The 25687-nt window shown below is 39.9% G+C and overlaps 1 protein-coding gene across 1 annotated transcript in view; it reads left to right on the forward strand.

The window, feature by feature from the left end:
• MYRFL (myelin regulatory factor like) overlaps nucleotides 1-25687 on the forward strand; it is a 121249-nt gene that overhangs the window by 13319 nt on the left and 82243 nt on the right. The window contains exon 2 of the mRNA XM_055580380.1: nucleotides 18714-18804. Coding sequence (XP_055436355.1) covers nucleotides 18714-18804 — 91 coding nt within the window. The remainder of the gene's footprint in view (nucleotides 1-18713; nucleotides 18805-25687) is intronic.

Consider the following 25687-nt stretch of genomic DNA (forward strand, 5'->3'; position numbering starts at 1 on the left):
CTAAATTGATGTCTCTATCATCCATTTACTTAAAATTCAGGTTTCTCCATCTCATATTTACATAATGGAGAAAATCAATGGAAAGCTGAATGCTTAACCTACTAAATTTCATCTTGTCAGAGTCAGCCATCAGTCCATTTGCTGAGATTTGACCTGAATTTTTTTAAAATTTAAATTAATTAATTTAATTGGAGGCTAATTACAATATTGTGGTGGGTTTTGCCATACATTGACATGAATCAGCCATGGGTGTACATGTATCCCCCATGTCCTAAATCCCCGCTTCCACCTCCCTCCACATCCCATCCCTCTGGGTTGTCCCAGTGCACCGGCTTTGAGTGCCGTTTCAGGCATCAAACTTGGACTGGTGATCTGTTTCACCTATGGTAATATGCATGTTTCAATGTTATTCCCTCAAATCATTCCACCCTCACCTTCTCCCACAGAGTCCAAAAGTCTGTTCTTTATATCTGTGTCTCTTTTGCTGTCTCGTATATAGGGTCATCATTACCATCTTTCTAAATTCCATATACATGCATTAGTATACCGTATTGGTGTTTTTCTTTCTGGCTTACTTCACTCTGTATAACAGGCTCCAGTTTCATCCACCTCATTAGAACTGACTCAAATGCATTCTTTTTAATAGCTGCGTAATATTCCATTGTGTATATGTGACACAACTTTCGTATCCATTTGTCTGCCAATGGACATCTAGGTTGCTTACATATCCTGGCTATTGTAAACAGTGCTGTGATGAATATTGGGGTACACATGTCTCTTTCAATTCTGGTTTTCTTGGTGTGTATGCCCAGCAGTGGGATTGCTAGGTTGTATGGCAGCTCTGTTTACAGTTTTTTAAGGAATCTCCACACTGTTCTCTATAGTGTCTGTACTAGTTTGCATTCCCACCAACAATGTAAGAGGGTTCCCTTTTCTCCACACCCTCTCCAGCATTTATTGCTTGTACACTTTTGGATCGTAGCCATTCTGACTGGCGTGAAATGGTACCTCATTGTGGTTTTCTCTGATAATGAGTGATGTTGAGTATCTTTTCATGTGTTTGTTAGCCACCTGTATGTCTTCTTTGGAGAAATGTCTGTTTAGTGCTTTGGCCCATTTTTTGATTGGGTCATTTATTTTTCTGGTATTGAGCTGCAGGAGCTGCTTGTATATTTTTGAGATTAATTTTTTGTCAGTTGCCTCATTTGCTATTATTTTCTCCCATTCTGAAGGCTGTCTTTTCACTCACCTTGCTTATAGTTTCCTTCGTTTTGCAAAAGCTTTTAAGTTTAATTAGATCCCATTTGTTTATTTTTGCTTGTATTTCCGTCACTCTGGGAGGTGGGTCATAGAGGATCTTGCTGTGATTTATGTCAGAGAGTTCTGCCTATGTTTTCCTCTAGGTGTTTTATAGTTTCTGGCCATACATTTAGATCTTTAATCCATTTTGAGTTTATTTTTGTGTATGGTGTTAGAAGTGTTCTAGTTTCATTCTTTTACAGGTGGTTGACCAGTTTTCCCAGAACCACTTGTTAAAGAGATTGTCTTTTCTCCATTGTATATTTTTGCCTCCTTTGTCAAAGCTAAGGTGTCCATAAGTGCATGGATTCATCTCTGGGATTTCTGTTTTGTTCCACTGATCTATATTTCTGTCTTTGTGCCAGTACCATACTGTCTTGATGACTGTAGCTTTGTAGTATAGTCTGACTGACTTTTTAAAAATTGGAGTATAGTTGATTTACAATGTTGTGTTAGTTTCTGCTGTACAACAAAGTGAATCAGTTGTACATATACATATATCCACTCTTTTTAAATTCTATTTCCATATAGGTCATTATAGTACTGAAGAGAGTTCACTGTAATATACAGTAGATTCTTATTAGTTACCTATTTTATATATAGAATTGTGTATATCAGATCAGATCAGTCGTTCAGTCATGTCCGACTCTTTGCGACCCCATGAATTGCAGCACACCAGGCCTCCGTGTCCATCACCAACTCCCAGAGTTCACTGAGACTCACGTCCATTGAGTCAGTGATGCCATCCAGCATCTCATCCTCTGTCGTCCCCTTCTCCTCTTGCCCCCAATCCATCCCAGCATCAGAGTCTTTTCCAATGAGTCAACTCTTCGCATGAGGTGGCCAAAGTACTGGAGTTTCAGCTTTAGCATCATTCCTTCCAAAGAAATCCCAGGGCTGATCTCCTTCAGAATGGACTGTTTGGATCTCCTTGCAGTCCAAGGGACTCTCAAGAGTCTTCTCCAACACCACAGTTCAAAAGCATCAATTCTTCAGCGCTCAGCCTTCTTCACAGTCCAACTCTCACATCCATACATGACCACAGGAAAAACCATAGCCTTGACTAGACGAACCTGTGTTGGCAAAGTAATGTCTCTGCTTTTGAATATGCTATCTAGGTTGGTCATAACTTTCCTTCCAAGAAGTAAGCGTCCTTTAATTTCATGGCTGAAGTCACCATCTGTAGTGATTTTGGAGCCCAGAAAAATAAGGTCTGTCACTGTTTCCACTGTTTCCCCATCTATTTCCCATGAAGTGATGGGACTGGATGCCATGATCTTCGTTTTCTGAATGTTGAAATTTAAGCCAACTTTTTCACTCTCCACTTTCACTTTCATCAAGAGGCTTATTAGTTCCTCTTCACTTTCTGCCATAAGGGTGGTGTCATCTGCATATCTGAGGTTATTGATATTTCTCCCGGCAATCTTGATTCCAGCTTGTGTTTCTTCCAGTCCAGCGTTTCTCATGATGTACTCTGCATATAAGTTAAATAAACAGGGTGACAATATACAGCCTTGACGAACTCCTTTTCCTATTTGGAGCCACTCTGTTGTTCCATGTCCAGTTCTAACTGTTGCTTCCTGACCTGCATACAGATTTCTCAAGAGGCAGATCAGGTGTTCTGGTATTCCCATCTCTTTCAGAATTTTCCACAGTTTATTGTGATCCACACAGTCAAAGGCTTTGGCATGGTCAATAAAGCAGAAATAGATGTTTTTCTGGAACTCTCTTGCTTTTTCCATGATCCAGTGGATGTTGGCAATTTGATCTCTGGTTCCTCTGCCTTTTCTAAAACCAGCTTGAACATCAGGAAGTTCACGGTCACATATTGCTGAAGCCTGGCTTGGAGAATTTTGAGCATTACTTTACTAGCGTGTGAGATGAGTGCCATTGTGCGGCAGTTTGAGCATTCTTTGGCACTGCCTTTCTTTGGGATTGGAATGAAAACTGAGCTTTTCCAGTCCTGTGGCCACTGCTGAGTTTTCCAAAGTTGCTGGCGTATTGAATGCAGCACTTTCACAGCATTATCTTTCAGGATTTGGAATAGCTCAACTAGAATTCCATCACCTCCACTAGCTTTGTTCGTAGTGATGCTTTCTAAGGCCCACTTGACTTCACGTTCCAGGATGTCTGGCTCTAAGTTAGTGATCATACCATCGTGATTATCTGGGTTGTGAAGATGTTTTTTGTACAGTTCTTCTGTGTATTCTTGCCACCTCTTCTTAATATCTTCTGCTTCTGTTAGGTCCATACCATTTCTGTCCTTTATTGAGCCCATCTTTGCATGAAATGTTCCTTTGGTATCTCTGATTTTCTTAAAGAGATCCCTAGTCTTTCCCTTTCTGTTGTTTTCCTCTTTTCTTTGCATTGATCGCTGAAGAAGGCTTTCTTATCTCTTCTTGCTATTCTTTGGAACTCTGCATTCAGATGTTTATATCTTTCCTTTTCTCCTTTGCTTTTTGCTTCTCTTCTTTTCACAGCTATTTGTAAGGCCTCCCCAGACAGCCATTTTGCTTTTTTGCATTTCTTTTCCATGGGAATGGTCTTGATCTCTGTCTCCTGTGGAATGTCACGAACCTCATTCCATAGTTCATCAGGCACTCTATCTATCAGATCTAGTCCCTTAAATCTATGTCTCACTTCCACTGTATAATCATAAGGGATTTGATTTAGGTCATACCTGAATGGTCTAGTGGTTTTCCCTACTTTCTTCAATTTCGGTCTGAATTTGGCAATAAGGAGTTCATGGTCTGAGCCACAGTCAGCTCCTGGTCTTGTTTTTGCTGACTGTATAGAGCTTCTCCATCTTTGGCTGCAAAGAATATAATCAATCTGATTTCGGTGCTGACCATCTGGTGAGGTCCATGTATAGAGTCTTCTCTTGTGTTGTTGGAAGAGGGTGTTTGTTATGACCAGTGCATTTTCTTGGCAGAACTCTCTTAGTCTTTGCCCTGCTTCATTCCGTATTGCAAGGCCAAATTTGCCTGTTACTCCAGGTGTTTCTTGACTTCCTACTTTTGCATTCCAGACCCCTATAATGAAAAGGACATCTTTTTGGGGTGTTAGTTCTAAAAGGTCTTGGAGGTCTTCATAGAACTGTTCAACTTCAGCTTCTTCAGCGTTACTGGTTGGGGCATAGACTTGGATTACTGTGATATTGAATGGTTTGCCTTGGAAACGAACAGAGATCATTCTGTCGTTTTTGAGATTGCATCCAAGTACTGCATTTCAGACTCTTTTGTTGACCATGATGGCTACTCCATTTCTTCTGAGGGATTCCTGCCCGCAGTAATAGAATTGTGTATATAAATCTCCCAATTTATCCATTCTCTCACTTTCCCCCTTGGTACCCCTAAGTTTATTTTCTACTTCTGTGACTCTATTATTTCTGTTTTGTAAATAAGTCCATTTGTACCTTGGAGATCCAACCAGTCAATCTTAAAGGAAATCAGTCCTGAATATTCATTGGAAGGACTGATGCTGAAGCTGAAACTCCAGTACTTTGGCCATCTGATACAAAGAACCGACTCTTTGGAAAAGACCCTGATGCTAAGAAAGATTGAAGGCGGGAGGAGAAGGGAAAGAGAGGATGAGATGGTTGGATGGCATCATTGACGTGATGGACATGAGTTTGAGTAGGCTCTGGGAGTTGGTGATGGACAGGGAAGCCTGGTGTGCTGCAGTCCATGGGGTCGCAAAGAGCTGGAGACTACTGAGCAATTGAACTGAACTGAACCATTTGTACCATTAAAAAAAATTCCACATATAATCAATATCATATAATATTTATCTTTTTCTGTCTTACTTCCCTTGTGGTTCAGCAGGTAAAGAATCTGCCTGTAATGCAGGAGACCTGGGTTCAATCCTTGGGTTGGGAAGATCCTTGGAGAAGGGAAAGGCTACCCACTCCATTATTCTGGCCTGGAGAATTCCATGAACTGTATAGTCCATGGGGTTGCAGAGAGTCAAACATGACTGAGTGACTTTAACTCACTCAGTATGACTATCTCTAGTGACCTGACTCCTTTATACTGTATTTGCACCTTGTTCCTCTCCTTTGGGCCATCTGTATATGTGGCAGGTTTGCCTTTTCTATACTTGTTCAAATTACAAATAACCTTATTGAGAAGGATAAGAGCAGAGTCATTTTTACAGTAAGTTTTAGGATTTTCTCTGGGTTAGTGTGCTGGAGTTCAGTTGTTCTCCCAGATACAAATTCACCCAATTCTCATGTAATTTCCTCTATCTTTCTGTGTTTGAGCTACAAGTATAGCCGTCTTTGACTGCCCTTCCCCCAGCTGAATGGGAAAGGCATTCCTATATGTCTCTTGGGCTTTATGTATCACCCTTAGTCCTGCCTCTTTACTGTCTATGTTCTCATTCCGCAGCTCGAGGGTAAGATTGAGTGTTGCTCATGGTTATATCCCACTGCCTAGCACAAACACTTCATTAAAATATTTATTATTGGATGAGTGAATTAACAATTTTGTTAAGTGTCTAATTGAAATCAAGATATAGATTTCCATGCACAAGTTCCTAATCTAGTCAGAAAAGCAGGTGAAGTCCATCCACAGGACCAGTTCTTGTTGGACACATGCAGGCTCCTGGATAATCTTCTGCTGTTCTCAGAGGCCAACAGCCAAGTGTTCAGCAATCCTTTCTAGAATTTTGCATCCATGACAGTTTCTGAAAAGCTATGTGGGTATTGCCGTCCTGTTACACAATGTGCTTGATCCATTTATTTACTCAAGTTGAATAAAGGTTTTCCTTTTATCTTTCATTATCAGGCACATAAATTTCAGGTGATTCATATCATGGTAAAGTTCAGAGACAGTCTTTTAACTGGGTGGCTGCTTTCAACACTGGGCCATGTTACCTCCGCCTGAATGAACTGATTAGCTTCTTTCTTCCTGGATCAATGCAGGACTATTTGTACAAGGAATACTGGGGAGACTCCCAGGATTCTAGGTCATTAGGTGGAGGTTTTCCTGGGGCCATGCCCTGCAGGTCACTTCTCGGGGTTGACAGTACATGGCTTGGAGTGGATGAACCCCTCCAGCTCCTTCCCAGGCTCCTCACCCACCAACACCACCTCCCAACCAGCCAACAAAACAGAGATGGGAGGATCCAATCAGTAACTAAATTCAGTGGGATTCTTTTCCCAAATACTACTCACATCCAAGGATGTGCTGGTAAATGTTTAACAAACCTTTGGAGAAAATCCTTCAAGTTGTAATATTTGCCAATTTCCATGGTGTAAATCTTCCCCTATTGCCAATTTCAAGTTACTAGACCATAAATATGGAGTTGGGAAGAGATGTGCCCAAGCTTGTACAAGCTGGCTCCAGCATACCACTGCACACTCCTCCACTTTTCCAACCCCAACTCCATGGCACCAGATCAGAATTCCATGTCATCCACAGATGTGGAGAACAAACTTATGGATACTAAGGGCGTTATAGAGGGTGAGATAAACTGGGAGATTGGGATTGACATTCCCAGCTGGCTCAGATGATAAAGAATCTGCCTGCAATTCAGGACGCCTGGGTTCAATCCCTGGGTGGGGAAGATTCCCTGGAGAAGGGAGTGACAACCCACTCCAGTATTCCTGCCTGGAGAATCCCATGGACAGAGGAGCCTGGTGGGCTACAGCCTATGGGGTCACAAAGAGTCAGATATAGCTTAGTGACTAAACAATATACATGTCAACAACAAATGAGAACCTGTTACATAGCACAGGTGTCTCTGCTCAATGCTCTGTGGTGACCTAAATGGGAAAGAAATCCAAAAAAGAGGGGATATATGTATACACATAGCTGATTCACTTTGCTCTACTGCAGCAACTAACACAGTATTGTAAAGCAACCATATGCCAATAAAAATTAATTTAAAAAATAATTTCAGTAAGGAACATTAAAGAAAGAATCTCATGTCATTCAAAGCCCCAGGATTTGCCCCTGCTGACAGTTCCAGTTTCATGGACCCCTATTCCTGGAAGATTTCCCTGGCACCTTTTTGCTCCTGTTGTCATTTAGGTGACCTGTAATGCCCTAGGACACTCAGCTGTCGCATCAAGCTGCTATGGTGTGTTTCATGTCAGTCTTTCTCACTGAATTATGAACTTCTTGAGCACAGCAATGGATGCTTATGACAAAGGACAGTATTTATTGAGCTGAGAACTATGCTGCATACCTTTATATGTATTATCTCATTTAATTCTCAGATTCCCTGAGGTAAATGCTCTTATTATCCTTATTCTATTATTATTATTGTTGAGAGTCCTTTGGACTGCAAGGAGATCAAACCAGTCAATCCTAAAGGAAATCAACCCTGAATATTCATTGGAAGGACTGGTGCTGGAGCTGAAGCTCTAATACTTTGGCCACCTGGTGCCAAGAGCCAACTCATTGGTAAAGACCCTGATGTTTGGAAAGACTGAAGGCAAAAGGGGTAGCTCAAGCGACTGAGCACACGTCCTTAAGCAAATGAATGTCTCGTTTCTCTTCCTGTCCTCCATCCTTTCCTCTCCTCCTCCTTCTTTGGCATATCCACGAACATTTATGCTACGATTCCTCATGAGCACTGGTACATCAGAGGGAAGCTCTATGCTTAAGTTCAAAGGGCAATCAACGTGGGGGTTGCGGGAGGTGGGAACACTGGTTGCTATTTAGAGTCTTTAAAAAACCTAAAGGGACTTCCCTGGTGGTCCAGTGGTTAAGACTCTGTGCTCCCAGTGCAGGGGGCCCAGGTTTGATCCCTGGTTCTATCCCTGGTCAGGGAACTGGATCCCAAATGATGAAACTAAGACCTGGGGCTGCCCCCCAAAATAAAAAAATTTTAAAATCCTACAATTGTCCTAACAGACAAATTTTTTCATCTTACCTGTTGTCTGAGTAGTCTGGGCAGCACTGTTTTGGGACAAAGAGTGAAAGAGTAGTTAAAAAGGAAGAGGGGGCATCTGCGTTTGAGGGAGTTATATTGGAAGGGGGTCATTTGGGTAGAAACAAGAAGGGTCCTTACACAGGACTGGTCCCTTACACAGGGAAACAGAAAGGGAGGTCCTTGCTGTATGCACCCTGTTCATAACTTCAGGGAAGCCCTGTGTCCCCAAAGGCACATGCATGCCTATGAGTGAGTCTTGTGGATGCAACTTAGATTTGTCTGTGGTATCCCTGGTGGATTGAGGTTTTTTTCCTTGTCTGCCCAAGGCCAGGGGCAACAGGACAGGTGAGCTTCCTGCAGCTGTCACTGTGCCTGGAAGTGGGGCAGAGAGCTAGGGTGAAGAAGGACCTTGCTTCCTTAGAGCAATGAAGGGAGTGGGTCTCTGGGACTCCTGGAGGCCTGGGCAGTTTCTGCTTTTGTGAGCAGGATGGTGACAGCCTTTCCGGGCCACAGGGAGAAACCTAGAAAAGGGTGGCATCAAGGTTTGAACCTGAGCCTTCCTGACAGGGGGTGGAATGCTCAAGAACACACACTTTGCAGGTTTGGGTGTTATAAACCAGCCTTGAAGACATTTAGAGCAAAGTGATTATTTTTAAAAGCACGTGATTTCTTTTAAGAGCTATTTGAGTGTCACCCTGTGTGTGTAAAGCCTCCTGAAAACAATTTTATCTGACACTACGGATTTATATTGTGGAATAATTTCCTTTGGGTCTGGAAAGCACAGCTGTGGTTTTGGAGTCCTAGAGAAAGCCAGCTAGCCTGGGGTTCATCTCTCCTGGCTCAGTAAGGAATTTGGACAAGTCACACAGGCAGGTCCTAGATGCTGTGAACCATCTCTTAGTTCTACCTGGGGATGGAGGTTGGGGACGGTGGGTGATGTAATGCAAGCAGCACAGAAGTCAGGTCTGAGAATCTATGGGCCACCTCCTACTTCTACGTGGGGAGTTGTGTGTATGTGTTTGAGGGGTGTGGGGTGTGCTGTATAAAGCAGATGGGACTCCAGCAGGGGCTTCAGTGGGAAACTAAACCGATCTTTTCCTCCGTCTGCTTCTCTTAGCAATTGTCTTGACCAAAGCCCAGTTGAAAGCAAGTTGCTTTCCCTCGGTTGGCTGGCGTTGTTGGGGAGGAGCAGGAACACAAGCTGGGGTGGTAGTGATGGGGGCGGGAGTGAGAACACTTCCAGGAATCAGGGCAGGCCTGTCGGCTTCCCTGCAGGTCATTTACAGCTGTGTGACCCTGGGCAAGCTCGTTAACCTGTGTGATCACGTTGCCTTCTCTGTACACTGGAAATAATGCTAATTGCCCACCCCCTAGTGCTGTTAAGAGGACTGGTGAGGTCGGGCAAAGTGCTTCTCCTTTCCAGAGGAAGAACTCCAAAGTCCCTCTGAAAGTCACCGGACAGCTGCAACAGGCTTCAAGCTGATTTCCTTTCTTCTGTTCTTGTCCTGGATAGTTCTTTCCTGCAAAGCAACTATAGTGACCTTTTATAAATGTAGAGCAAGACTTCCCTGGTGGTCCAGTGGTTAAGACTCTACTGTGCAATGCAGGGAATGCGGGTTCGATCCCTGGTCCAGGAAGATCCCACAAGCCACAGAGCAACCAAGCCCACGGGGCAACTACTGAGCCCTTGAGGGGCAACTAGAGAGTCCATGGGCTGCAAGGAAAGATCCCACAATGACACAATGAAGATCTTGTGTGCTGCAACTAAGACCAAATGCAGCCAAACAAATAAATAAACAAAAAAATGTAAAGCATATCATTTCAGTTTCCAAAGGCTTCTCATTGCTTTGAGCACCTTCCCTTCCTCCTCCCCTGTGCTTCTGTGCTCTGGCCACACTAGAATGGTTTGTTTCTCTGACAAGCCATCTCAGTCCAGCCCCTGGGCTCTTGCAGGGCTGTTCCCTCTCCCTAGCATGCTCTGCCTTCAATCTCTGCACGGCTGGCGCCTTCCTGAGAAAAGCCTCTAGGGTGAATGGAGTTCCTTCCCCAACCACTTATCATGCCACTATATTTTATTTTCATCACCATCCAAAAAGATCCTGTTTATTTATTGTTTCTTATATGTCATGTACCTCCTCCCCCACTGTTGCTCTCTTCCCTCCATTCGAATTGAAGCCTCCTGCGTGGATCTTGTTAATTTTTCTCAAGGCTGTGTTCTCAGAACCTTGTACAATGCTTGGTGCATAGTAGATGCTTATCAAGTACTGGTTGAATCAACGAGAGAAGGAATGAGTCTCTTCTCATCGCCATCTTATCCTTTCTCCAAGTCTTGCTCAAGACAAAGCCCCACTACGAGGTCATTTCTGACCATCTCGACCTTTAGGGGTATCTTCCGTCCATCTCCCTCTGAGTTCATGTCACTGAATGGAGCTGGTAATCTCTTTTGTCTCTTCCCTTTCCGCCTGCCTCTCATTTGCCTGTCTCAGCACCCATCAATTTTTCCCATTTGTGAGGTGCTTAAGACTTTTAAAATTTTGTTTTAATGCCATGGGTGAATTAGCAAGCTCAAAGCTGAAGATGAAATGGCCCTCCTACAACTCATATAACCAGTGCAGTGATCTAGTACCGAGGTACCTTACCCCTAGGAGGAATTCAAGGCACTGGATTACATGAGGGGTACAGGTGTGTGGGATAGACAGCTGAAATAATGCATATTGAAATTATACCTGGGAAATGTCTGCAACCTAGGTTATGACCAACCTAGACAGCATATTAAAAAGCAGAGACATTACTTTGTCAACAAAGGTCCATCTAGTCAAGGCTATGGTTTTTCCGGTGGTCATGTATGGATATAAGAGTTGGACTGTGAAGAGGGCTGAGCGCCGAAGAATTGATGCTTTGGAACTGTGGTGTTGGAGAAGACTCTTGAGAGTCCCTTGGACTGCAAGGAGATCCAACCAGTCCATCCTAAAGGAGACCAGTCCTGGGTGTTCATTGGAAGGACTGATGTTGAAGCTGAAACTCCAATACCTTGGCCACTTGATGTGAAGAGCTGACTCATTGGAAAAGACCCTGATGCTGGGAAAGATTGAGGGCAGGAGGAGAAGGGGACGACAGAGGATGAGATGGTTGGATGGCATCACCGACTCAATGGACATGAGTTTGAGTAAACTCTGGGAGTTGGTGATGGACAGGGAAGCCTGGAGTGCTGCGGTTCATGGGGTCGCAAAGAGTCGGACATGACTGAGAGACTGAACTGAACTGAACTTCTTTCTTTATGTTCCAGAATTGTGAAAATGGCAGGCAGAGGAATGATCATGTTTTAGAACATAACTCATGATGCCACTGGGACTTTTATCTTTTATGCAAGTATAGAGTGATAGTCATGAGTGGAAAATTTTCTATTTACTCCAGGGCTTTTGGTCAGTTTAGGTTTTATGTTTTTATCTATTTTAGCAATTTATTTCTCACTAGTTTTAGAAAATCATTTTATTCAAAATTGTGCAAAGTGCAAAATAATTTTCCAAAGTGTGTAATAGAAATTAAAAAAAAATGATAAATCACTCTAAATCCTACCATCTACCTACTGTCAATGGTGGTAGAATATTATTTCATGTTCTCTATGAATATCTATAGATGGACAGATAACTAGATAGATGGTAGAAATAATTTTGTAAGAAATGGACCTTAGCTCACATGTACTACTTAAATAAAATATTGATATTAAATATAATATAAATATTAATTTTAGTTGAATTTAATAAGATAAAAAGAACTTGAAGGGAAACTGAAAGGATTATAGAATTTAAATAATTGTTTCTTTACTATTAGAGATAGTTCTAAATGATTCTTCCAAGATTAAGAAAGGGGATTTAAAAGTCACTACAAAGCTGAAACAGTTAGTTCTTTACTCAGTGGTTGAGATTTAGTGTAATGAAGATGAACTCTGAGATATGAATAATAGAGGGATTGATATCACATCTCTTCCCATTTCCCCTCTCCCTATCTTGTAAATTTTGTTGCTGATATTTTTTCCTTTTTAAGGGTTTATTACCTTTACATTTTGATCTGTAACCATATTTCCCTCAGCTATTCAGTTTAAGTCCTGTATTCACTGTTCATCATTGTTTTCCCCCTTCAATTTCTATATTTCTGAGTTCTTTCTTCTGAATTATTTTTGCTTGGTGGAATTTCACTGTCAAGGAGTTATTTTCAAGAGGAAGTTATGGAGTTTAAAGTTTGAAGTTTAAACTCTAAACTTTTAAATTTTGGAATTGTCTGTCTATTGCATTTATATTTGAAAACAAATTGGGTAGGTAAAGATTTTGCAACCTACTTTCTCTTGAAATGTTATAGAATTTATTAAATGACTGCATAGTATTTCATTAAATGAATGTCAATTAATGGTCATCTATTCTCAATTTTCTATTATTATAGCAAGTATATTATCATAAGTATATTAAGTGAAATTTCGGGATCAGAGTATATATGAACATTCAGTTTTTTCTGAAACATCTGCTAGGTCTTTTTAGATAGATTATTTAATATGTATTCCTGTCAGCAGTGCATAAGAGAGTCATCTTATTTCTGTCATCATTAACAGTGGGTTTTATTAATTCCTTGAATATATGCCAATTTTGTAAGAAAAAAAATTTTCTTATATTTTAAATTGTTTCTTAGTAAAGTTTACTATATTTTGTGCAGTTATTAAACCAATTTGAGTTTTCATTTTATGAACTGCCTCTTTAAGTCTTTTACTATTTTCTATTCAAGTATAGCTGTTACTTTACTGATTTGAAAGAATGTTTTGGGTATTATGGATAATTACTTTTTCATGTATATTGAAAATATTCCTTCACTTTGTTTTTAACTTTCTTCATGAATTAAAATGCTTATTATTTCAATGGATACTAAAACTATTAGATAAAAATTTAATGTGGAACAGAATATTTGCATAATTTCAAAGTATTTTGCCACAAATTACAAAAAGAATAGTAGTAAATTTACAGTGGAGAAAGTTGGCAGGTAGTACCTTAACCAAGGGGTGAAAATTAGTATCAATAATAATGAGATATTATGGTCCTCCTAATATAAAGCACTAAGAGAGACATAATATCATTTATGTAATACTCTTGCCAAACACACAAAATTTGAATTTAACCTTGAGAAAACATGAGGCAAACTAAAATTGGAGCAGTTCTATAAAATAATTAGCCTATACCCTTCAAAAATATCTATAGAGGCATGGAAACTAAATGTATTGTGTTCCACTGAATTTAATTATGTACCAGAAAAAAATGCTATTAATGACATTTATTAAGACAATTAGCAAAATTTGAATGTGGAATGTAGATTGTATAATAAAACGGTATCAATAGTAAGTTTTCTGATTTTGATCATTGAGTTGTGGTTGTGAAGATAATGGTTATACTGAGGAAGATACACTGAAGTAGTCAGGGATGAAGGCACCTGTTCTCAAGTGATTCAGAATGATATGTATAGGTGGGTGTATATCTGTGTGTGTGTGAGAGAGAGAGAATAATGAAAATGCAGCACAGTGTTAATAATTGATGAATGTGAGTGAAGGTTATGTGTGACTTTCTTTGTATTTCTGTAGTTTCTCTTTAGGTTAGAAATTATTTCAAAATAAACCATTAAAAATTCTTCCCTGCACAAAAATGTATATAATGAAATTTTATCAAGGCTTTTTAAAAAAATAATTTTTTACTTTTGTGCCATGCTTGAAAAAAAAAACCTCTTTATCTCAAGATTGTAAGCATAGTCACTGATGTTTTCTTTCTATGGTTTTATTTATTTATGTTGAAATTTTTTATCTATCTGTAATTTTGTTGTGGGAACAAGAAAATAATCCAGGTTTTTTCCTCCCAAATGTATAACCAATTTTCCCCACAACATATATTGAATAATTAATCTTTCCTCACTGGTCTCAAAAGATATGCTTATCATGTACCTATATGTGTGTATATATATATATATGTAAATATATATTATGAGGCTTCCCAGGTTGTGCGGTGGTAAGGAACTCTCCTGCCAATGCAGAAGACTTAAGAGACGCAGGTTTGATCCCTGGGTCAGGAAGATCCCCTGGAGGAGGGCATGACAACCCACTCCAGTATTTTTGCCTGAAGAATCCCAAGGACAGAGAAACCTAGCAGGCTACAGTCCCTAGGGTCACAAAGAGTCAGACATAACTGAAGCAACTTAGCACACACACAATATATATATTTAGTCCATCAGTCCAGTTCAGTCGCTCATTCATGTCCGACTCTTTGCAACCCCATGAATCGCAGCACTCCAGGCCTCCCTGTCCATCACCAACTCCCGGAGTTCACTCAAACTCATGTGCATCGAGTTGGTGATACCATCCAGCCATCTCATCCTCTGTCATCCCCTTCTCCTGCTGCCCCCAATCCCTCCCAGCATCAGGGTCTTTTCCAATGAGTCAACTCTTTGCAGAGGTGACCAAAGCATTGGAGTTTCAGCCTCAGCATCAGTCCTTCCACTGAACACCGAGGACTGGTCTCTTTTAGGATGGATTGGTTGGATCTCCTTGCAGTCCAAGGGACTCTCAAGAGTCTTCTCCAGCACCACAGTTCAAAAGCATCAAGTCTTCGGCACTCAGCTTTCTTCACAGTCCAACTCTCACATCCATACATGACTACTGGAAAAACCATAGCCTTGACTAGCCGGACCTTTGCTGGCAAAGTAATGTCTCTGCTTTTTAATGTGCTATCTCAGATCAGATCAGTCGCTCAGCCATGTCCGACTCTTGTGACCCCATGAATCGCAGCATGCCAGGCCTCCCTGTCCATCACCAACTCCCGGAGTTCACTCAGACTCATGTCCATGGAGTCAGTGATGCCATCCAGCCATCTAATCCTCTGTCGTCCCCTTCTCCTCCTGCCCCCAATCCCTCCCAACATCAGAGTCTTTTCCAGTGAGTCAACTCTTCGCATGAGGTGGCCAAAGTATTAGAGTTTCAGCTTCAGCATCAGTCCTTCCAAAGAAATCCCAGGGCTGATCTCCTTCAGAATGGACTGGTTGGATCTCCTGGCAGTCCAAGGGACTCTCAAGAGTCTTCTCCAACACCACAGTTCAAAAGCATCAATTCTTCGGCACTCAGCCTTCTTCACAGTCCAACTCTCACATCCATACATGACCACTGGAAAAACCATAGCCTTGACTAGATGGACCTTTGTTGGCAAAGTAATGTCTCTGCTTTTGAATATGCTATCTAGGTTGGTCATAACTTTCCTTCCAAGGAGTAAGCGTCTTTTAATTTCATGGCTGCGGTCACCATCTGCAGTGATTTTGGAGCCCAGAAAAATAAAGTCTGACACTGTGTCCACTGTTTCCCCATCTATTTCCCATGAAGTGATGGGACCAGATGCCATGATCTTCATTTTCTGAATGTTGAGCTTTAAGCCAACTTTTTCACTCTCTTCTTTCACCTTTATCAAGAGGCTTTTGAGTTCCTCTTCACTTTCTGCCATAAGGGTGGTGTCATCTGCATATCTGAGGTTATTGATATTTCTCCCGGCAATCTTGATTCCAGCCTGTGCTTCTTCCAGCCCAGCGTTTCTCATGATGTACTCTGCATATAAGTTAAATAAGCAGGGTGACAATATACAGCCTTGACGTACTCCTGTTGGTATTTGGAACTAGTCTGTTGTTCCATGTCCAGTTCTAACTGTTGCTTCCTGACCTGCACACAGGTTTCTCAAGAGGCAGGTCAGGTGGTCTGGTATTCCCATCTCTTTCAGAACTTTCTACAGTTGATTGTGATCCACAGTCAAAGGCTTTGGCATAGTCAATAAAGCAGAAATAGATGTTTCTCTGGAACTCTTTTGCTTTTTAATGATCCAGCAGATGTTGGCGATTTGATCTCTGGTTCCTCTGCCTTTTCTAAAACCAGCTTGAACATCTGGAAGTTCACAGTTCACGTATTGCTGAAGCCTGGCTTGCAGAATTTTGAGCATTACTTTACTAGCGTGTGAGATGAGTGCAATTGTGCGGTAGTTTGAGCATTCGTTGGCATTGCCTTTCTTTGGGATTGGGCTTCCCTGGTGGCTCAGACGGTAAAGCATCTGGATGCAGTGCAGGAGACCCAGGTTCAATCCCTGGGTTGGGAAGATCCCCTGGAGAAGGAAATGGCAACCCACTCCGGTACTCTTGCCTGGAAAATTCCATGGACTGAGGAGCCTGGTGGGCTACAGTCCATGGGGTCACAAAGAGTCGGACATGACTGAGCGGCTTCATTTTCACTTTCTTTGGGATTGGAATGAAAACTGACCTTTTCCAGTCCTGTGGCCACTGCTCAATTTTCCAAAGTTGCTGGCATATTGAGTGCAGCACTTTCATAGCATCATCTTTCAGGATTTGAAATAGCTCAACTGGAATTCCATCACCTCCACTATCTTTGTTCGTAGTGATGCTTTCTAAGGCCCACTTGACTTCACATTCCAGGATGTCTGGCTCTAGGTGAGTGATCACACCATTGTGATTATCTTGGTTGTGAAGATCTTTTTTGTACAGTTCTTCTGTGTATTCTTGCCACCTCTTCTTAATATCTTCTGCTTCTGTTGGGTCCATACCATTTCTGTCCTTTATCGAGCCCATCTTTGCATGAAATGTTCCCTTGGTATCTCTAATTTTCTTGAAGAGATCTCTAGTCTTTCCCATTCTATTGTTTTCCTCTATTTCTTTGCATTGATCTTTGAGGAAGTCTTTCTTATCTCTCCTTGCTGTTCTTTGGGACTCTGCATTCAAATGGGAATATCTTTCCTTTTCTGCTTTGCTTTTCACTTCTTTTCTTTTCACAGCTATTTGTAAGGCCTCCTCAGACAGCCATTTTGCTTTTTTGCATTTCTTTTCCATGGGGATGGTCTTTTTCCCTGAGTGGTCTTTATCCCTGTCTCCTGTACAATGTCACGAACCTCCATCCATAGTTCATCAGGCACTCTGTCTATCAAATTTAGTCCATGCATATGTAATATTTCTTGATATATCCTGGACTCTTGTGTGTTCCTTTGATGTGTTCATCTGTGTATTTCTCAGTAATTATTTCCACCCCCTCCATAATTTTTCTGGTCAGTTTTATGTATTTACTTTTCCAGATGATTTTCAGAACAATTTCCTTGGGGATTATTTGATTTCAGATAACATACAAATCAATTCAAAAGGGTTTACTGCATGCATATAAGACTTTGTAATGTGATTAAAATAAAAGAGGAACAACCAGCCTCACTCAAATCACGAAGGACCTGGGTGAAGGATCTGGTAAAGAACCTGACAGAAATATTGAGACTATCACTCTAGTCCTCTGCCAGAGCTATTATGTGACTTAATCTTACCCACCAGCTTTAAAGTTTAGTAGTTCAAATTTTAGGAGAAATAATTGAATTGGTTACTGTCCAACCAATGATTTTTTTTCTCTGATTCAGGTACTTGTAAGGGTAGCTCAAGACTTTTAATAAGGGGAAATATCTTAGAAAATGACTGTGGGTTTGGCAGACATCCTAAATAATGTCTAGTAAAAGCTCTTTGATAATGATTATTTTAGTCTAAGAATAATGACGGCCTTTCCATTTATCAAATTTCTTTTTATGATACTTCATAGAGTTTCTTAGCTTTTTAAAAAAAATATATTGTCCCCAAATATATGTTTAGATATTTTAGGCTTTTCATTATTTTGAGTGGGATCTTCTTTTCCCCCCATTATATTTATTTGAGTGATTGATCATTTTTTGCATATACAAAAGTAATTAGTCTTTGTAGTTAATTTTTAACCGTCTACTTTATTGACTTTTCTGATCATTTCCTTGTGTTATCAGTTGTTTCTCTTGAATTATCTACGTATATAGTCATGTTATCTGCAAAGAAAGATTGTTGTCTTCTTTATAATGTATTTTATATTCTTAAATATTCTGGTATCTTTATAATGATCAGAAGGAAATCAATCAGCTCATTTTCATTTTGTAAATCCAGAAAAAGGACAAGACTGTTGTGTTATATTTGGGAAGTCTAACAAAAACACGAGGCCAGATATTGAACTTCTTGATGACTTAACTGGAAGTAATCTGTCCAGCCAACAAACCAATCATCAGTCCATCCATCCATCCATCCATCCAGCTAGCCAGCCAGCCAATAAATCTTTTCTTTTTTTTATACCATAGATACTTGTAGATACAATAAGAAAAACACAGTCCCTGAAGTCAGAGAGTTTAGATATAGAAACAAACACAAAAGCAAGCAATTAAAATAGTACATAAGGCAAAATACATGGTGTTAATGAAAGCACATAGAAACGGGCACCTAAGCCACCCTTGGGTGGTCAAGGAAGGCTACTGGAAGAGGGTAACATCTAGAAAGATTTCTGAAGGAGATATTTGCATGGAAAGAAGACTACATTCTCAATAAATTCATTATGCCATTTAGTTGCTTTGAAATTTTAGTGATCAACCATTCTGAAATCTTCATGAATCTCTAGATTTTTCAATTTGCCTTTGCAGCTCAAGGTGCCAATGGTACTCTGGGGAACCCCACCCTGGATACAAGTCTACTGGAGGAGTTCCTGGGCAATGATTTCGATTTGGGAGCCTTGTAAGTAATAAGAGCACTGCTCTCCATTTAGTGTTTAAAAAATTATGAAATAATTAAATGAACTGGGAAGTGCTTCTTCCTTTTCTGTTTTCCAGAAGAGCTTGATACTAAGTAGAGTTGGTATTATTTCTTCTATTAATATAAACCTTCTGCAAATTTCATCAGTGAAGCTAACTGAGTCTGGAGGTTTTTGGTTTGTTTTGCCTTTTTTTTTTTTAATAGGAAGGTCCTCCCTTCCAATTCTGTGTCTTTCATATACATGGGGCTATTCAAGTTATCAATTATTAATTATCAGCTTAAGCAGTTTATGTCTTTCAATGGCTTTGTAAATTTCACTTATCACCTATTGAGTTTACTGGCATAAAATTGTTCATCACATTTCCTTATTATACTTTTAATGTCTGTAGAATCTATAGTGAACAACAAGTGTTGTCATTGATATCATGTCATTGATATTCATGTCTTTTTTTCTTGATAATTTATCAAGAGGTTTATCAGTTTTCTTAAGCTTTTAAAGAACCAGCTTTTGGTTAAAATTATATTCTTAATTGTTTTTCTGTTTTCTATGTCATTGATTTCTGCTCTTATTTTCTAATATTTATATAGCCATACCCACTTTCTTTTAAAACAACTTATAAGCAATAAAATTCAATTTTTGTCTTGTGTATGGTTTTGTGAGTTTTGAGAAATTCACAGAGTTGTGTAACTATTGCCATGGTTACCACACACAACCATTCTATCACCCGATACATTTCCCCTACATTTCCACTTTTTGCGCATACCCATCATACTCCCCTAACCCCTGGTGACCACTGATCTTTCTTTTTCTGTCCCCGTAGTCTTGCTTTTTCCAGGATGTCATATAAGTGAGGCCCTATGGTATATAATACGATGAGTCTGACTTCTTTCACTAAGCATAATTTCTTTTTTTTTCATTCTTTTTGCTGTTGTTGTTCATTCTTTTTTATTGCTGAGATAAGCTCTGTTGTAACAGTTTGTTTGTCCAGTTACTCATTCAAGGATATTTTGATTATTTCCAGTTTTGACAGTTATAAATAGCTCTTATAAATATTCATACATAGGTATTTGTGTGATCAAGAGTTTTAATTTCTCTAGGGTAACACTTTGGATAAAGTCTGCTGGACCATGTTATAAGTGCAAGCTTAACTTTATAAAATTGCATTACCACTAGCAATATATGAGATAGCCAAATTCTTCTCTTCATCACCAGTTCTTGGAATTATTGGTTTTTAAAAAATGTTATTATAGCCATTCTAATAGGTTTCTCATGGTATCCCAGTTTGTTTTCATTGGCATTTTCCTATCAACTACTGATGTTGAGCCTTATTTCATGTGGTGGTTTACCTTTCATATATTTTCTTTGTTTAAGTGTTTGTTCAAATATTTTGCCCATTTAAAAAACTAAATTTTTCTTATTTTGGAGTTTAGAGAATTCTTTAAATATTCTGGATATTAGAGCTGTGTTGGATATGTGATTATGAATACTTTCTCCATGCCTGTAACTTGTGTTTTCATCCTCTTCACAATGAATTTCCCAGAGTAGAAGTTTTAAATTTTGATGATGTCCAATAGACCAAATTTTTCTTTTGTGTTTTGTATCTAAGAAATATAGATATTACCTAACAAGTTGTCAAAGATTTTCTTCTGTTTTTTTCTAAAAGTTTTAGTTTTATATTTAGGTCTGTGATCCATGTTGAATTAATTTTCGTATGAGTTTTGAGATACAAGTTGAGATTAATTTCTTTGTGTATAGATGTCCAGTTGTTTTATGAATTCCTTGTTGGGTAATTTTCCTCTATTGAATTGTCTTTATGCTGTTGTAAAAAAATTAGTTGACCATGTTTGTGTGGATCTATATCTAGACTCTTTATTCTGATCCATTGATCCATGTATCTATTATTTTGCAAGTACTACATTATCTTGATTACTGTAATCATAAGTCTTAAAACCATATAGTGCAAGTTCTCGAAATTTGTCTTCTTTTTCAAAAGTGCTTTGATAATTCTAGTTCCTTTGAGCTCACATAAATATTAAAATCAGCTTGTTTATATCTATACAATCTTATTGAGATATAGACTGCTGCTGCTGCTGCTAAGTTGCTTCAGTCGTGTCCGACTCTGTGCGACCCTATAGACAGCCTCCTACCAGGCTCCCCTGTCCCTGGGATTCTCCAGGCAAGAACACTGGAGTGGGTTGCCATTTCCTTCTCTAATGCATGAAAGTGAAGTCGCTCAGTCGTGTCCGACTCTTAGCGACCTCATGGACAGCAGCCTACCAGGCTCCTCCATCCATGGGATTTTCTAGGCAAGAGTACTGGAGTGGGGTACCATTGCCTTCTCTGAGATGTAGACTAGAATTGTATTAAGTCTAGAGATCCATCTAGGGAAAATCAACATCTTAACGGCTTCCCAGGTGGTACAGTGGTAAAGAACCTGCCTGCCAATGCAGGAGAGGCAAGTTGGATCCCTGGGTCAGAAATATCCCCTGGAGAGGGGAATGACAAAACACTCCAGTATTCTTGTCTGACAAATCCCATGGACAGAATAACCCAGGTGGGCTACAGTCCATGGGGTCTCAAAAGAGACATGACTTAGCAACTGAGCATGCATGTATGACATTTTAAGAAAATTGAGTCTTCCAAGCCATGAACATAATTGTTGGTTAGTCACTAAGTCGAGTCTGACTCTTTTGAGACCCCATGGATTGTAGCCCACCTGGGTTCTGTCCACGGAATTTGCCAGACAAGAATACTGGAGTGGGTTGCCATTTCCTTCTCCAAAGGATCTTCCCAACCCAGGGACTGAACCTGCATCCCCTGTCTTGGCAGGCAAATTCTTTACTGCTGAGCCACCAAGGAAGCCCTATGAACATATTATACCTCTCCATTTATTTAGGCTTTTGTTGCTTTCTTTCATCAGTGTTTATAGTTTTGGCATACAAATATTGTATGTTTTGTTTAGATCTACACCCAAGTGTTTCATGTTTTTTCTTTGAGTTATTGTAAATAATAATGGTTCTAAATTTTTTTTCCAAATTTTAGGTTCCAATTATTCATTGCCATCATATAGAACTATTTTTGTTTTTTATAGAGTGGGCTTGGGTCCTGCAATCTTAATGAAGCCATTAATTAGTTTAAGAATTCCTCCATTGTGTTTGTTTTCAATTTCACTTATTACTATCCTTATTATTTTCTTCTGCTTGTTTTGGGCTTAGTCTGCTCCTCGTTGTTTAGTTTCTCAAGTTGGAAGCTTAGTTCTTGATTTGAGGCCATTCTTTGTTTTCTAATTTAATCATTCAATGCTTTAGCTGCCTTCCTCAGTTCTTGATATGCTATTCTTTGATTTTCTTTCAGCTCAAAATATTTCCTATTTTTTCTCGAGACATCCTCTTTACCTCATGGGTTGCTGGAATTGGTTTATTTAATTTCTAAATATTTTGGAATTTTCCTGTCACCGATTCATTATTTAATTCCCTTATGGACAGAGAACACACTCTATAATTCTAATTATTTTAAATTTGTTAAGATTTGCTTTATGATCCAGGACGTGATCTATCTTGTGAATGTTCCCTGTGCACTTTGTGCATTCACTGTTGTTGGGTCAAGTATTCAAGCTGGTTAACATTGTTGCTCAAGTCTTCCATAGCCTTCCTGATTTTTCTCTACTTCTTTTATCTATTACTGTACGAGAAATGCCAAAGTCCTCAAGAATGATTGTGGATTTAGAGTTCTCGGTTCTTTTTTCCCCAGTACTGTCTTCTGATCTCACTGGTTTCTGATGAGAAATAAGCAGTTATTTGAATCATTGCTTCCTTTGTATATATGTCATTTTTCTCTACCTGCAAGATAACATTTTCAGCAACTTTATTATAATGTGTCTGGATATGGGAAGGTTTTCTTTGAGATTACACTGTTTGGCTCTGCTTTTTAAACTGTAAATTTCTATTTTTCACTACATCTAGGAAGGTTTTAGTCATTATTTCTTCACATTTATGTTTCCTTATCAATGTCTTTCTTTCCTCTGTCTAGGACTCCAATGATGCATATGTTAGACTTCTGATGTTATACACAGGTCCCTGAGGCTCAGTTCATTTTTTTCCTCTCTGTTGTTTATATTGGATAATTTCTATTAATCTGTCTTTAAGTTCACTGACCCTCCTCTGTCATTCCTTCCTGTTGTTGAGCCCACATCGACATTCCTATAAATGCCCTTCCATCTCTCCCCTGTGAAGGACAGAGAGTGAAACAAGACATGAATCTCAATAGTAACAGGGAAAGCTATTTGCAGGTATTTTGGTACCTGGCTCTTGTTGCTCTTTGCCAACAAAAAACATCCATGACTGTGGGGAAGAATGGAAGCTCAACATTTTGCAGGCTAATTAAGCACACACACACACACACAACTGATGGGCTGCCACATATCTGAGCCCACACTCTGAGCTGGCTGTTTGCTCCAGGTGGCTGCATGGGCTGGCACTAGACACAAATTCCCCTGTGCCTGCTTTCATATTCCTCTCAGTCCATCCAGGAGGCTGCCATTATTCCTGTGAGAAGGATGGGCAAGAGGGTTTACCCTAACCACCTTTGCCTATAAACAGTCTGTCAGAAGTTATCTAGTTTCTTACCCCCACGTGATTTCTTCTTAAGATAAGGTAAAGCTTATCCCATCAGAATCTGTTTAATCATCTGGATCATTTTTATAACTAGCAGAAAGAACTTTAGCTGTTTGTGGGGAAAAGTGAACAAGTCTTAAGTCTTATTCAAAGAGCTGTCTTTCTACCTGGGTGTTCAGAAATCTGTCATTTGATCTTAGTCTCCCTGATAATAATGGTCCTTCAAGCAAGAGCAGATATCTCGCTATGGATGATAGCTATTGAGATTCAGACATAGTTTGCTCAATCAGATTTACTTTCTACCTTTGAGAGTTTGTAAGTGAAGTAGAGGAGGGAGTTAATATTGTTGAACATACACCAATTATTAGGTGTTATTCTTTGTAATTTATTCACTTATTTAATTACATATTTGATTTTACACATTTCATTCTTATATTAACTCTTCAAAATAGGCACAGTATTGTCCATATTTTACACATGAAGAGGCTGAGAGGTGCAAAGTAAGTCTTCATCAGTTAATCAGAGACAAAGCTGGAATTAAAATGTGCCTGGCTCTAGAATACCTGCCTTTTCTTCTACATGTATCTTTTGGATTAATTGATATTTTTGGAGATGTTTTTAGACTCCATGACTCTCAGGGAAACACATGAAGTGTGTCTAAAATTGTGTGCTAAAAGCTGTGACTCGGATCCTGAACCATTGTTTGCAAAGGTTGTCAGAGCTCTTGCACGTTAAAGAGAAGTCCTATGATCAGATAACCTACCTTTGCTCAGGTACATGCAGTTAAGTGGAGCTGCAATAAAAATCCAAGACAGAACAAGTGGAAACAGCCCCAGTCTGTACTCATGGAGTTGCTGAGCTGGTCCAATGATCATTATACATCTGCATAATATATTCAAATACCTCAAGTGTTGAGTGTTTCTAAATTCCAGGCTCTCTTTTTTGCAGGTTAGTTATATTCCTTACAGAAGCCCTGGGATGTAGGTTTTCTTTCCTGGGTTCACAGCTAATAAGTAGCAGAGCTGGGATTCAAGCATGAATTTACTACAAACACTGTGTTACTTCCCCTCTACTATGTGAAAGTGTTAGCTACTCAGCCATGTCTGACCCTTGCAACCCCCTGGACTGAGGCCTGCCAGGGTCCTCTGTTCATGGAATTCTCCAAGCAAGAATACTGGAGTGGGTAGCCATTCCCTTCTCCAGGGGATATTCCCTACCCAAGAATCGAACCCAGGTCTCCTGCATTATAGGCAGATGCTTTATTGTCTGAGCCACCATATTGCCCTTGAATTGTGACTTTAAAAATTATCAATGACAACTTTTAAGCAACTTAAGAGACTATTAAGCTACAATTTCTGAAAGCAAATTTGACTCTCATAGGTATATTTTCAAATCTCAAATACATTAAAAAATGAAATTTTGGCTATGTGAAACAGCCCTAAAAGGTCTATGGAAAAGTAGTCCCATAAGATGCTGTGGGGAAAAAATTAAAATTCCATGATCAATAATAAATAAGCTTGTGACTCACTGACTTAAAATTAGATAAATTTCTTTACTGCAGGACTTCTCAGAGCCTTTGTTGTGCTAATATGCAGCTACAAAAGGGAAATGGTATGCAGTGTTCTCAAACTTACATGGCCAGGTGTCCCTTTTGGGAGGCATGGGCCCACGTATAAGCATTGGGATGTGCTGCTCAGGACAATCTCATCTTTCTGTGTGACTCTAATTGGTATGTTGAGCTGGGGATTGTTAGGATGAGACGGTCTAACAATTGCCCTCGCCCCTGTGTTTCCTTGTGTGGAGAATCCAGGGCAGCTCTCTGCCCAGGAGGAGCAGGAGCAGGCTGAAGTCCTCTGATTTGCTAGGTTAGCCTGCCAGTTACCCACTAAAAACAAAGGTGAGCTGCGGTGGTTGAACACCCTGGGAAATGTCCAGGTATGGAGTACTGCTTACAGAGCAGGAGGCTAGAGACTCAGGGGGCAGCATAAACTCCTGGAGGTTACATTGAACTAGGACAAGAAGTGTGTTTGTGTGTGTTTGTGTGTATGTGTGTGGTGTGTGTGTGAGTGTGTGTGTGTGTGTAGAGGAAGGAAGACTCTGGAAAAGTGACCAGTGGATCTTCAAGACAGGCTTTGTTTTCTTCAAAAATGCCCAGAGGTTTACCTGCTTCCTTCCTTTACACAAAGTGTGGGTGAGGTTGCCATAGCATCAGCATCGCCTGAGAGCTAAGAATGTCATACCTCAAGCCCTG

Source organism: Bubalus kerabau, chromosome 1, assembly GCF_029407905.1.
Source record: "Bubalus kerabau isolate K-KA32 ecotype Philippines breed swamp buffalo chromosome 1, PCC_UOA_SB_1v2, whole genome shotgun sequence".
Classification (NCBI taxonomy): domain Eukaryota; kingdom Metazoa; phylum Chordata; class Mammalia; order Artiodactyla; family Bovidae; genus Bubalus; species Bubalus kerabau.